The sequence below is a fragment of the Phascolarctos cinereus genome, unplaced genomic scaffold (assembly GCF_003287225.1).
Source record: "Phascolarctos cinereus isolate Bilbo 61053 unplaced genomic scaffold, phaCin_HiC Scaffold_5;HRSCAF=322, whole genome shotgun sequence".
Classification (NCBI taxonomy): Eukaryota; Metazoa; Chordata; class Mammalia; order Diprotodontia; family Phascolarctidae; genus Phascolarctos; species Phascolarctos cinereus.
In genome coordinates, this window is record NW_027555958.1 from 447,331,191 (window position 1) to 447,343,640 (window position 12,450).

General features: G+C 57.1%; 1 protein-coding gene across 1 annotated transcript; it reads right to left on the bottom strand.

The window, feature by feature from the left end:
* Nucleotides 1-7: 7 nt before the first annotated feature.
* CCDC17 (coiled-coil domain containing 17) lies at nt 8-12,170 on the bottom strand. Its single transcript, XM_020987596.2, has 14 exons — nt 11,558-12,170; nt 11,284-11,382; nt 10,994-11,041; nt 10,537-10,633; nt 10,207-10,354; nt 9,973-10,074; nt 8,939-9,051; nt 8,475-8,603; nt 5,197-5,342; nt 4,851-4,930; nt 4,558-4,764; nt 4,102-4,312; nt 3,902-4,012; nt 8-3,668 (listed from the first exon to the last, which is right to left on the bottom strand). Exons 1-14 carry the CDS (start codon nt 11,759-11,761, stop codon nt 3,546-3,548), a joined length of 1,818 nt encoding a protein of 605 aa, XP_020843255.1. The 5' UTR covers nt 11,762-12,170; the 3' UTR covers nt 8-3,545.
* Nucleotides 12,171-12,450: the final 280 nt, after the last annotated feature.

The following is a 12,450-nucleotide window of genomic DNA, read 5'->3' on the forward strand; positions in this document are numbered from 1 at the left end:
GTGTAGGACCCAAGTTCCTGATGGATTTTGGCTTAGCTTATACTGAGGAGGACAGAGGAGAGGAGCCCCTGCCTCCTGCCCCATTCTCAGGCTCCCATTTAGGGGGCTCTTCTTGTTTCTCAGCCTCAGCTTTGTTTGGGGTACTGGAAAGACTTGAGAGCATTTTGGGGTCCCTAATGGGGCTTCTGTGAACCCGCTCAGGTTTTCTGACTTGGGCCACAGCTTCCACCTGCAATGTCCACCTGGCCTCCCTGGAGCACTGCTTGGCCTCTTGAAGGAGGAAATACGTGAAAGCAGGGGGATCATTGCCTGGGACTTTGGGAGAACTGGAGACGTCTCAGTGGAGAGCCAGGCTGTTGCTTTCTGGCACCATCTTGGCTCAGCAGATAGCCAGTCAGGTGGGAGGGATTATTAGCTTTGTGACGCTGGGTAAGTCACTTTACCCTCTCTACCTCAGTTTCTTCATCTGTAAATGAGCTGGAGAAGGAAATGGCAAACCAGTATCTTCGCTGAGAAACTCCCAAATGGGGTCATGAAGAGTTGGACAATAACAGAAAAGTGCCATTGGGGTGTCTCCCGTGGTTCTCGGGCTTGGTGAGATGAGTCAAGAATGTGAGCATGTGTGTTGGTGAGTGAGTCAAGGAGCAAATGCTAACTCTTCCAGGCCCTGGGGTTTACAGAGATAAGTGTGAAACGTTTCCTGTTTCGAAAGAGTAATGCAATATAAAAATAAGTGGGAGGTGGGAGTAGGGTGATGAAAAAGTGGCCTCTTCTGGAAGGTGGGCATGAGATTGCCGACGGAACTATGTTGGGTGGACCAGCCACCACGTGGTGCAGGAAGGGGTGGGCCTGGGTCTCCCTGTTTAGCATGCCCCTTCCCTGACCCTAAGCTGGGCACGTGGACATTGAATAGGCCAGGAATACTGCTTCCTGCCCACAACGAGCAGGTGCCCTGAGCAGGATGGTAAGTGGGTCTGACTGCCTTCTTGGGGGACTTGGCTGCCATGGGCCAGGATGATTGGGGGTGTGGGCAGGCTTGTCCAAAGCACAAGGGCTTATGGGCTGGGGGCCTGCATTAGAATTGAGGGCTGGGAGTCAGGGACAGCCAGTACCAAGGTGTGTATGTGGGAAGAACCAGGAAGCCATTGCTCCAGAACATAGATTTCATGAAGGGAAGGCATGGTGAAGTCCAGAGGCTTAGATGGCCAACCTCCCCACTGGTTTAGCCCAGAAGAAAGGCCCCTGGGGGTTGGGATGGGTCGAGTGGCACTGCAGATGCCGCCCTGTTTGTAGAAAAGTCAGATCTGAGAGCTCAGCCCAGTACCTGTAAGGGCTTCTAAGGTGCCTAAAGGCTTGGCTATGACCGGTAACTGGTGGTGCAAAAAGGCCACTGAGGGGCCCCCCACATACCCCGGGCTGTCCTAAGACACCACCATCGAAGCCCAAGTGCCTCTTCGGGGAGCCCAGCCCCCACCACGGGACCAGGGCATCCCTTGTGTATACAGTGAAGAGGAAGGGCATCGGAGTGGGAGCACCGAGTCGGATGTGTGGGAGGAGCACAGATAGCCAAATGGGATGGAGTGCAGGAGGGTGGGTGGGGCAAGAGCCCCTAAAATCAGCAGGTTCAGGCCAGATGTCCAGTGGCCCGGTGTCTTCAGAGCTGTGCCTAGAGCCTGGAAGCCGAGTTCAAAGCCAGCCTCAGACATATACTAGCTGTGTAACCTGAGTGAGTAAGTCAGCTTCTCTCAGCCTCAGTTTCCCCATCTGTAAAATGGGGACAATAACAACTACTTTCCAGCATTGTTGGGAGGGTCAAGTGAAATAAAACATGCGAAGTGCTTTGTCAACCTAACAAGCTTTTTGTATATGCTAGCTAGCTATTTTGGCTGGGGGAAGCTCCTGTGCCTGGATGTGGTGGAAGACTACCTGCTTGGGGGTGGGGGGGCAGCAGCAGGGGCTGGACTCAGATGCTGGGGCTGCAGCCCCCCCCACACACACACAGTAGGTGCTTATGTAAATTGCATTTAGTGAGTGAGTGAATTTGAACTACCATGGGTCCCCATTTTATAGATTAGGAAACAGGTCCAGAGACAAGCAAATAAATGACCTGGCCAACCTCACTAAGACTGGAGGGTGGGGAGGTAGAAGACAAAAAGGCTTCCTTAGTGATTGAATCAGGGTGAGGAAGCCTTGGGTGGGGAGGGAGCCAGAGGCCTGGGCCCAGGAGGTGCTTGGGCCCCAGGGGGCCTTGACCACGCCTTCCCACTCTCCTAGGTTCCCAGAACACATTGCTCCTTGTTATGGCGGCTTTCTAGCTCATACATAGGACAGTCCTGTTTTTATGCATGAGAATCAAGGGCTGCAAAGCACTTTATGTAGTGTCTCAGCTGAGCCTCTCTAAAGGCAGCTCTGTGGGGGAGGGGCTGCAGGAATTAGCCCCATTTTGGAGAGGAGGAAGTAGAGCCTCCGACTGAGGAGGGGTCCCAGGATCCAACAGCTGGTGGAGTAGGATGTGACAGATGTTTGCAACCTGCATGTGGCAGACCCTTCTGGCCTGTTCCAGGCTCCCAGTGTGACCACTGATTGCCAGGAGGATTCTGATATGAGGGAGCCAGGAGAAATTTGGGGTCATTAAAAATAGATGCAACTTCCCAAAGACATCTAGTCACTCCCCTCCTCCTCCTGGTCAATTCTGGACTCGCGCATTTGCAGTGTCTATCTCAGATATAAACTGATGTCCATCCCACCTGTATGCCATAGTCTAGAGACAATGAGCATTTATCATCCACTTGGTTTTTCCCATGTGAATGGTCAGGCCAAAGTCTTTTGTGTCCCTTTGTGTGTCACACAGGACTCTGGCATAGGTGGGATGGATCTGCATCTCTGAAGATGCCATCTCTTTGGATAGAGAGCACAGGCAGATTGAAGGATTTAGGGTCAAGTGCCTCCTCAGTGATGAGCCGGCCTTCCTTGTAAAGGGCGGTTGCTGGTGGTATGAACTGGGCTTCTGCTCCAGGATTCCCAGATGCCAGGGCTGAGTGCCCATGTGCTGAATCAGATCTAAGCATGTTTCCACTGACTGCCTTGGGCTTCCTCAAGGGATTTCTCTCGGCTGGTTGTTCTGGGTATGTGGGTGCCTGGCTTCCCTTCTCCCAACCCCACCTCAAGGGTGCAGACCTTGGAGCCCAAAGATTCCTCAGGCTGAGAAACCCACAGCTCATGGCCCTGAGCTGCCCCCTTCACTGGGGAAGGGTTTGAGACTGCCCTGGGCAGGGCTCTCTGCCCACCCAAAGTCACTGGCTGCCCCCCCCACACACACACACACACTCAGCAATGCAAAGGACCCATCCTGGGAGCCTGGTAAGGCAGATGATGGGCACATCCCTTCGTCTTATAGGGTCAGGGAACCATAGAATTGCAGGCTTGCAGAGCTGAATGGGCCCTGGGGGAATGAGGCCACCTGTTCATTTTAAAGATGAGAAGCCAAGGCCTGGAGAGGAGTTGGGAGGGGCCTCCAGCTGCTGTATCTGGGGTCTTTGTGCAGGCTACTCTGAAGCAGGAGGAGGGTCATTGAAGCCATAGGACAGGGAGAGGGAGGGGAGCAGGCTGGGGGGTCCCAGGAAGTGGGAGTTCAGGTTGCTGTCTTCCAGAGAGGGTGAGTTGGATACCTGTGGGACAGCAGACAGGGTCGGTGTCTAGCCCTTGAAACACTGGCTGCCTAACCTAACCTGTCTCATGGGGAACCCGATCTCAACCCCTCAACCCCTGCATGCCAGTCAGCCTTGGACCAAGGCAATCCCAATTCCTGACCCCCCACTCAGCCAGGCCCCAGGGACCTGGTCCCAAGACCCTCATCCCCAGATACACAGGCCCATGTCTGGTCCCCAGGGCTCTTGCTCACGGTGGGCAGGTAGCGATATTCCCGGCTTTGGGCGGGGTCTATCTTAGCCAACGCCTGGATCTCAGCATCTCTTGCATTGGCTATTCTCAGGTACAGCTCAATGTGGCCAGCCTGGGACATAGGAAAGAGAGCCATGCTGAGCTGGGAGCCTCAGGGCCCAGGCTTCCCTGCACCTCCTACCTCCAGGGGCCTCAACAGACCTGAGGGATGGCATTGAGCTGCCTGGGGTGAAGGCCTGGTGCCCGGGGCAGGGCTCTCAGAGGCAGCCTCCAGTGTCCGCTCAGCACCCTCTGCTCCAGGTCAAATAGCTGGACGTTGGTCCAAGCCTGGGGCCTTGGCTCCTGGCCTCTATCCCAAAGGCCCCAAGCCTGAAGCTCTGTGACCAGGGTCACAGCCAGGGAGGGATGCAATCTGTTGGGGTGGGGGCAGGAAGAAGGACTCATCACGGTCAGTCCCAAGAACAAGGACTGGGAGCCATCCCATCTTAGGACAGATGATGCTAGACTGGGCCATGGAACCTTAGGACACTCACTGGAGTGCTCTAGAACATCAGGGTTGGTGGGAACTTGAGATTTCAGAGGATGACACTGAGGGTCAGAGAGGGCCACTGCGTTGCCCAGGGTCACTCAAGCAGGCTTGGAGGTGCTGTCACTGACCTGGGCACAGGCTGCCTAGCTGCCAGGATGGCACAGTTGCCCAGGGGAGCCCCTGGGGCGGGGGGCAGTGGCAGACAGGGACTTGGGGGTAGGGCAGTGCTGGGGCCGGTCTCCTGCCCACCCCGTGCCAGCGCCGTCACCAGCTGCACCTGTGACCACTCAGGCTCCAGTCCCAGCAGGAAGTCGTAGAATATGGCAAACCCAGCCCTGGGCAGGAGGAGGACAGAAGAGGATGTCAGAGCAGGGGCTCCCCTCCCTGTGCCCACTCCCCTCCCGCCGAGGCCACGACTCACCCTGGGTCATAAGGAGCTGGGCCCAGCACATTGGGCGGGGGCAGGAGGTGGTGGCTCTGGGCTGCAGCTCCTGTAATTTCCTGCAGCAGAGACAAGTGTACCCTCTCCAGGATGCCTTCCAGGCTGGCCTCAGCCTGGGAAGGGACAGAAGGGAGCCCTGCTCCGCAGTGGCGGGGGGGGGGGGAGACAGAGCACAGGATCTGGGATTGTCCCCCTCAGGCCAGCTTGCCCCAAATCCTCATTTTACAGTTGAGGAAACTGAGGCAAAGTGGGGTAGGAACCTGGCTCCCAACCTAGGGCCTCGTTCTTTCTGGAGTGCTCGTCCCTCCTACCACGGAGTCCTCACCATCATGCCTAGGAAAGGGCTGTCTCGGGGGGGTCCTGGGAGAGGGGGTGGCAACGGGGGAGCCACAGGGGGTGGCCGGCGGGCACAGCCTCCTCTTCCTCTCCAGAGCAGACCAGTCCCCTCCTTGGGCTGGGGCTCCCACGGGCCTGAGGGCAGAAATGAGGGGTCTGAAGGCCCTGAATCGGCTCCCGACATCCTCTCTGGTGGAGCCACAGAGGTCAATGCCCGCACAAAAGGTCCCAATGACCCTATTTTACAACTTTTTACAAACGGCTCAGAGGTCACAGAGGGAGAGCTAATGAGGTGTCGCACCTGCCTGGCCCAGGGGCCCAGAGAGTGAGGGCTGGGGGCAATGCCGGGGAAGCAGCTCCCTGCCCCCCAGCAGGGCCTGGCACGATGCAATGCCTTCCCTTGGGCCGAGGCTCTTGGATTCGCTCCCTCTCGTCTCCCCAGGGACAGTCTAATCTCCAGGAGAGCAGGGAACCTGCTCGTTCTATTTTTTCCTGTTCCTGTGCCTGGCACATGATAGGCACTTTATTAATGTTTGTTGATTGAAAACACAGACAGAGCATAAAATCCTAGATTGAGAACAGAAAGTGGGGTGAGGTCACCGAGTCCAACTCCATTTTACAGAAGACAGCTGGAGGGTCTGGGGCAGGATTTGAGCCCAGGTCTCACACTTCACCCAAGTTTGACTGGGCCCCTCTCCCCACCTCTGGGGATGGAGCTGGAGAGAAGATGAAGAAGAGGAGGAGGAGGAAAAGGAGGAAGAAGAGGAAGAGGAAGAGGAGGGAGAGGAAAAAGAGGAGGAGCCCCAGGCCTGGGCCTGGGCCTGCGAGAGCTCTGGGTTGCCGGAAGAGGCCACACTCACACAGGGAGCTGCCAGCTGACCAGTGAGGGGAGGGCTCCAAGCAGACCCAGCTGCCCATCCCCCAGGTCCTGCCTCTCCACTCCCCAGAAATTCCAGGCCACAGGTTCCCTCCCTGGGTCTCCAGGCCCTGGGGGAGGCTCTCCTTCTCCCCCTCCAGGAATCCAGACAGATCCGGGGTCTTGGAGGGCATCTAGTGCAACCCCTACATTGTACAGATGATCAAACTGAGGCCCAGAGTTGTCTTCCCCGATCTCCACCCTTCATCCAGTGACAATGGGTCCTTCCCCGATGTCCTGGGGCACCCTGGCTGGGCTCCCTTCTTTCTGCCCCCCCACCCCCCCACCCAGAGACTGTCGGCTCCTAGAGGGCCTGGACTTTCCATCCTTTGGGCCAAGCACAGGGTGGGGATTCCTTTCGTTGAGGTGACTTGCCAAGGTCACATGGGAACAAACAAGAGAGACAGAATCTGAACCCAGGTCCTGGCCCTCCTCTTCTAGGTCTCTCTCAGAAGTCTTTGACAGCCTGTCTTGACCTTAGCGTTGGGGAGCTTGAGATCTGCTTGGGGAAGCCACACTCTCAGGGCTTGGGACAGTGGCCCCCTAGCTCAGAGCCCTCTGGGCCACATGGCACTTGGCTGGACCCTGCCACCATCTTCAGCCAACAAGGAGGGGGGAAAGTGCTCCTGGGCAGGCTCTGACTTAGGGGTGGCTCTTGTAAGGAGGGGACCAAACCCAGGGAGGCTGCGGGAAGGAGGGTGGGGGAGGGCAAGTATGCCAACATGTAGCCTTCTTCTGACACTGGCTAGCTGGATGACCCTGGACAAGTCCCTGAACCTCAATTTCATCCTCTGTAAAATGCGGTGAAAATGCTGGACCAAATGGTAGGGATAGGGACTGAACCCTCTCCCAGGAAAGGAAATTCCTTCTACCAACACAGGTCAGCAACTTCTCTGCAACTCTGAGCCTTAGAGAGCTGTTGAGAGCACTGTGAGGAAGGAGGAAAGGAAGGAGGAAAGGGAGGAAAGAAAGGAGGGAAGGAAGGAAGGAGAGAAGCGAGGGAGGGAGGAGGGAAGGAAGGAGGGAAGGAAGGAAGGAAGGAAGGAAGGAAGGAAGGAAGGAAGGAAGGAAGGAAGGAAGGAAGGAAGGAAGGAAGGAAGGAAAGGAGGAAAGGGAGGAAGGAAAGGAGGGAAGGAAGGGAAGGAAAGAGGGAGGGAAGGAAGGAGGGAAGGAAGGAGAGAACGGAGGGAGGGAGGAGGGAAGGAAGGAAGGAGAGAACGGAGGGAGGGAGGAGGGAAGGAAGGAGGAAAGGGAGGAAGGAAAGGAGGGAAGGAAGGAAGGAAGGAAGGAGAGAATGGAGGGAGGGAGGAGGGAAGGAAGGAAGGAGAGAAGGGAGGGAGGGAGGAGGGAAGGAAGGAGAGGAGGGAGGGAGGAGGGAAGGAAGGAAGGAGAGAAGGGAGGAAGGGAAGGAAGGGAAGGAAGGAGAGGAGGGAGGAGGGAAGGAAGGAGAGGAGGGAGGAGGGAAGGAAGAAAGGAAAGACGGAGAGGAGGGAGGAAGGAAACAAACATTTATCAAGTACCTACTACGTGCCCAGCACTGGGCTAGGTGCTTTTATAAATAACCCATTTGATCCTCACAACAAACTTGGGTGGTACTATTATCCTCATTTTACAGTTGAAGAAACTGAGGCAGACAGATTAAGGATCACACAGCTGGTGTCTGAGGCTGGATTTGAACTCAGGTCTTCCTGATCTGTAGACACTGTGCCACCAGCTGAGGGTCATGCACATAGGAGGTGTCAAAGGCAGAATTTGAGCCTGGGTTCACGTTCCTGACTCTGTTGCCTCACTGAGACAGCAGGGTTAGCGGACAGAGCTCTGGGCCTGGATTTGGGAAGACCTGGGCCCAAATCCCAGCCCCGTCACTTCCTGGCTGTATCAATCATTCAGTCCACAAGCATTTATAAGCACCTGCTATGTGCCAGTCACTGTGCTAAGCACTAGACTTACAAAGAAAGGCACAGAAATGGTCCCTGGCCTCCGAGAGCTCACAGCCTCTGTAAGGAACTCGGTATTTACAAGCTGTGAGCAGTGTAACTGGGAGGGGGACGTGAAACGCCAGCCAGTGCTGGAATAGGAGCCACTGGGGAAGCGTCAGCCTCAGTTTGCTTGTCAGTAAAATGGGTGCAGTACTTGATTACAGGACACCTCTGGTGACAGGGAGCTCACTCCCCATTAGGGTTGGAAGTGGTCTCAAAGACGCCCCCCACCCCGCCTGCCCCAATTCTCTCTCCCTTCCTGCCCTGGCCAGCTGTGCATTGCTTTCCATGAGTCCCTTGGTAGGGATGCCTGACCAGAAGAGTGCAAACCTACCCCAGGGACCTCAGGGATCTGGGTGCCTGAGCACTCACCCTGCCAGGGCTTCTGGGGTCCTCTCTGCATCTGTAGGGCCAGGATTTCAGTCTCCAAGTGGCCGTTAACAGCTTCTAGGGCCTGCAACTGTGTGTCTAGCGTTTGGGGTCCAACAGCGGCCTTCCCTTCTGTGGACCAATGAACTCTGACCCCCTCTGGCTTCCCCAAACCTGTTTCGCTAGGGACAAGTTTTTGTAGGCCTCTCTGCCTGCTTGGGCTGGAGTTCCAGGGGTGCACCTCCCCAGCTCGAGCCTTCCATGTCTCCCGAGGACCCATAAGGTGAAGGACACAGAATCGCCCCCTGGCCCTTGGCCGAAGGTCCCCAGTGAGGGGAACCTCACTCTACTCCAAGGCAGGCCTCTCCAGGCCATCATGACAAGCCTCCCTCTGGGATACCCTTCCCAGCTCCCATCGGGGCTGGGCCCCTAGGCAGCCTCAGCACGGGGTCCTGGGGCTCACTCACGTCTCTTCTGAGTCCTCCCTTCCAGCAGCGCAGCCTCAAGGTGCAACTCCCATATCTTGGCCAGGACTCCGGGGTCTCTGCCCCCGGCTTGGAGGTAGGATGTCTGTAGGGCCCTGGGCAAGAGGAGGGGAGGAGAAGAAGGCTGCTGAAGGCCTCTCAGTCCCTGCCCAGGCCCCCACCGAGGGGAGATGGCAGAAATCACTGTGGGAAGAGCAAAAGTTTGATCTGGGATCAAAGGACCTGGGTTCAAATCTTGGACAAGGATAGTGCTGGGGAAAGAACCCTGGCTGTGGAGTCAGTGGACCTGGGTTCAAATCCCATTTCTAACCATCTGGATGACCTAGGGCAAATTCATTCTTTTCCCTGGGCCTCAGTTTCCTTATCTGCCAAATGGGGGGGGGTTGGACTAGTTGTCCCTGCCTGTGTGATTCTTGGCCCCTTCCCCTCTCTGGGCCTCAGTTTCTTATTTATTTATTCATTCATTTTGGTGCGGCAATCAGGGTTAAGTGACTTGCCCAGGGTCACATAGCTAGTAAATGTCAAGCATCTGAGGTCAGAGTTGAATTCAGGTCCTCCTGACTCCAAGGCCAGAGCTCTATCCACTGACACATCTAGCTGGCCCTGGGCCTCAGTTTCTTCACCAATACAATGAGGAGGAAGTTGGGTTCCATCCATGTTCTTTGTCTGGGAGTCCAGGGGCCTGGGTTCCTGGGAAAGGATCCTGGTCTTGCCCTCAGAGGCCACTGGACTCAATGCCTTCAGTTTATAGGGCGGGAAACTGAAGCCCAAGTAGGGGAAGGGACTTTCCCACGTTCAGGGAGCGGAGACAGGATGCAAACCCAGGTGCTCCGATCCTAAAGCCAGAGAGAGCTTTGGGAACCCGAGTGAGCCAGGCCCAGGCTCACCTCCTCCCTGCCGGGTCTGCCCTGGCCCTGCTGTGTGTCCTTAGGCCTCTGCCTTCCCCTCTCTCATGGCAGTTCTAGGACCCCTGACACAAGCAGCAGGCTTGGCCTCCACCGGGCCTCTGGTCTCACCGAATCTCTGAAGTCAGGACCCCTTGACTGGCTGGTAGGGCTAAGAGGCTGAGGCTGAGCCCTTGCTCCTCCTTCCTCACTGATGGAAGATCTGGCTGAGTCCTGGCAAGGAAGAAAGCAGGCTACGGGTTACAGGGGTCGGCCAGGCCCCAACCCTCTCCCCACACCCCCTGTGAGCACCTTCTTGCCTGCACTTTCGGGCCTTGACCCCCGGTGAGGGGGAGAGGGGCTCACCATGCCTGCAGTTTCTCTACACGCTCCCCAAGAGCGTCCAGAGCCTGCTGCGTTCTCTTCTCCTGGGCCTGGATCGCCAGCATCACCTGCCCCAGGACGCTGGCGCCAGCATCGCCCCCAGCCAGACCCCCAAGCTGCTGCCTGATCTCTGCATGGGGGGAGGAGGGCATAGCTGGCAGCTAGCCCTCCCAGCCCCAGCACAGACCCAGACTCCCAGTAACTAATGGGATGGGACTTGGCTTCTCCCCTGTGCTCAGAGCCAGCCGGGAGGGTCAGTCCTGGGGGACTTCGTCCCCCTCCATCCCCTCCGTGTCCCAGTCCTAGCCATACCCTCCTGATGCTTCTCCAGGCTCCGAGTTCGGGCCCCGATCTGTGCCAGCCGATGAGCGTAGGCTGCTTCCAGGTGTGCCCGGGACCCTACAGTGACCTGAAGAGGGGAGAACTGACCCCAGGCAGGGCAGCATCCCCCTTCCCTGCCTGGGCCTGGGGATCTTGGCATCCCAGGGCTCTTCTGGGGACTTGGGGCTCCTCTAGCTCATCCCTTCCTAATAGGGCATCGTGGTCCCGGCCTCCTAGAGACCCTCGCCGAGGGCCACAACCACAGACAGCCAGGCATGAATAGAGCCCTGGACCTGGAGTCAGATTAAGTTCCAATGCCACCTCGGACAATAGCTATGTGACCCTAAGTACACCCTTTACTTCCCTGGCCTCAGTTTCCCCACCTTTAAAATGGGGGTTGGTCTCAAAGGGCTTTCCTGCTCCAGAGCTAGGATTCTCTGATCCTCACCTTCTGGGGAAAGGCCATGTCTTGCAGAGATACCCGAAGATTTTGAACCTGGGGGAGGGGGAAAGGGGAGCCTGTTGGCTCTGTCCTGGGGCTCTGTGGGAGTTGAGGAGGAGAGACAAAGACAGGGACAGAGCTGAGATGAAGAACGCCAGAGGCAGACAGAAACAGGAGAGATGGAGATCAAGGGGAGAGCAAAGCTGACAGAGGCAGAGGCCCACATAGACTCGGGGAGCCCTCAAGAGCCCTTCTGGGGCTGCGGGTTTGGGGAAAGGGCATTGTCCCTCAGGCACCTCATCTGTTAGCCTCTTCAGGGCCGCTCCGCTGGATTCCCCCTGGCCTGGGGCTTTCCTGGGGGTCTCCTGTTGATCCTCAGGCTGGTGTGACTGGCCCTGGAAACAAGATCCAGGCTGAGGGGCCATGAGGCCCTGCCTGGATCCCATCCCTGGAGGAGTCAGGGGTCCTGGGAGAAGGCAGAGGGAGCTGGACACCCTCCCCATATCTCTAGGCCAATTAGGAGCTACAGGGATGGGAGGGCTCATGGGGGCTCACTGGGCTGCCACTCACCTCTCTGTTCAGTGGGAGGGAGGCTGAGGGCTGGCCAGGGCTCTTCCTTCGGCCCCTGGGTATCCCTGGAGTAAGGTGGCCAATGCAGAAGCGATAGGCGTGACTGTCCCGGAGAGTCCTCGAAGGGAAAACCATGTCACAGGCTGAGCAAGGAAACAAACCTGGGGTCCCCTGCTCCCCTGGCTCCTCTGGGCCTGATGCCATCTCTGTGCCAGCTGCCTAGAGAGAGAGACAAGGAGAGACACACAGAGGCAGGGAGAGAGAGACAGAGGCAGAGACAAGGAGAGACACACAGAGGCAGGGAGAGAGACACAGAGACAGACAGAGACAAAGAGAGACACTCACAGAGGCAGGGAGAGACAGAGAGACACAGAGAGACAGCAGCCAAGATTCACAGACCCACAGAACCTGCACGCTGGAAGGCTCAGACATGAAGAAGGAATAGCCAGACAGGAGGGAGAAAGCAGAGGCAGAGACAAAGAAGCAAACCTAAACGGGGAGGCCAGGGAAGCCAGAGTGTGTTGGAAGGGGCCAGGCCTGATATGGCTACCCTAGGTGGAGCCTGGTTACTAGGCTGAGCCCAGGGGCTGGTGCCTGAGCCAGGCTGGGTCTCCAAGGCCTCCTGTTTGTGTTTGGGGCCAAGACTCTGGTGCCCGGCAACCCTGGCAGAGGGTAGGGCACTGGGAGTGAGGCTGGGCCCAAGTTTCAGCCACCATCTCGTTGAGGGGGCCTTCTCCAGCACCACTCTCCCCTGGCTTTCCTCCTATTTCTGACTATTCCCTCTGCTTCCTCCTCATGCTCTCTCCAAATCCTCCTTCCCCACCCAGGGTCTCTCCTCTGTTCTCCCTTGGGGAGTCTCAGGGCCTCTCTCAAATCTGTGCCCAGTTCCAACA

What these genes read in the sequence shown, in the direction of transcription:
- CCDC17 (XM_020987596.2), bottom strand. Translation starts at nt 11,761, where the DNA reads ATGGCATCAGGCCCAGAGGAGCCAGGGGAGCAGGGGACCCCAGGTTTG. An exon ending in GTCCTGACTTCAGAGATTCG is followed by an intron (nt 9,052 to 9,972) that starts GTGAGACCAGAG and finishes CCTCTTGCCCAG; the next exon opens with GGCCCTACAGACATCCTACC. An exon ending in AATATCGCTACCTGCCCACC is followed by an intron (nt 3,669 to 3,901) that starts GTGAGCAAGAGC and finishes GCTGTCCCACAG; the next exon opens with GTATCCAACTCACCCTCTCT.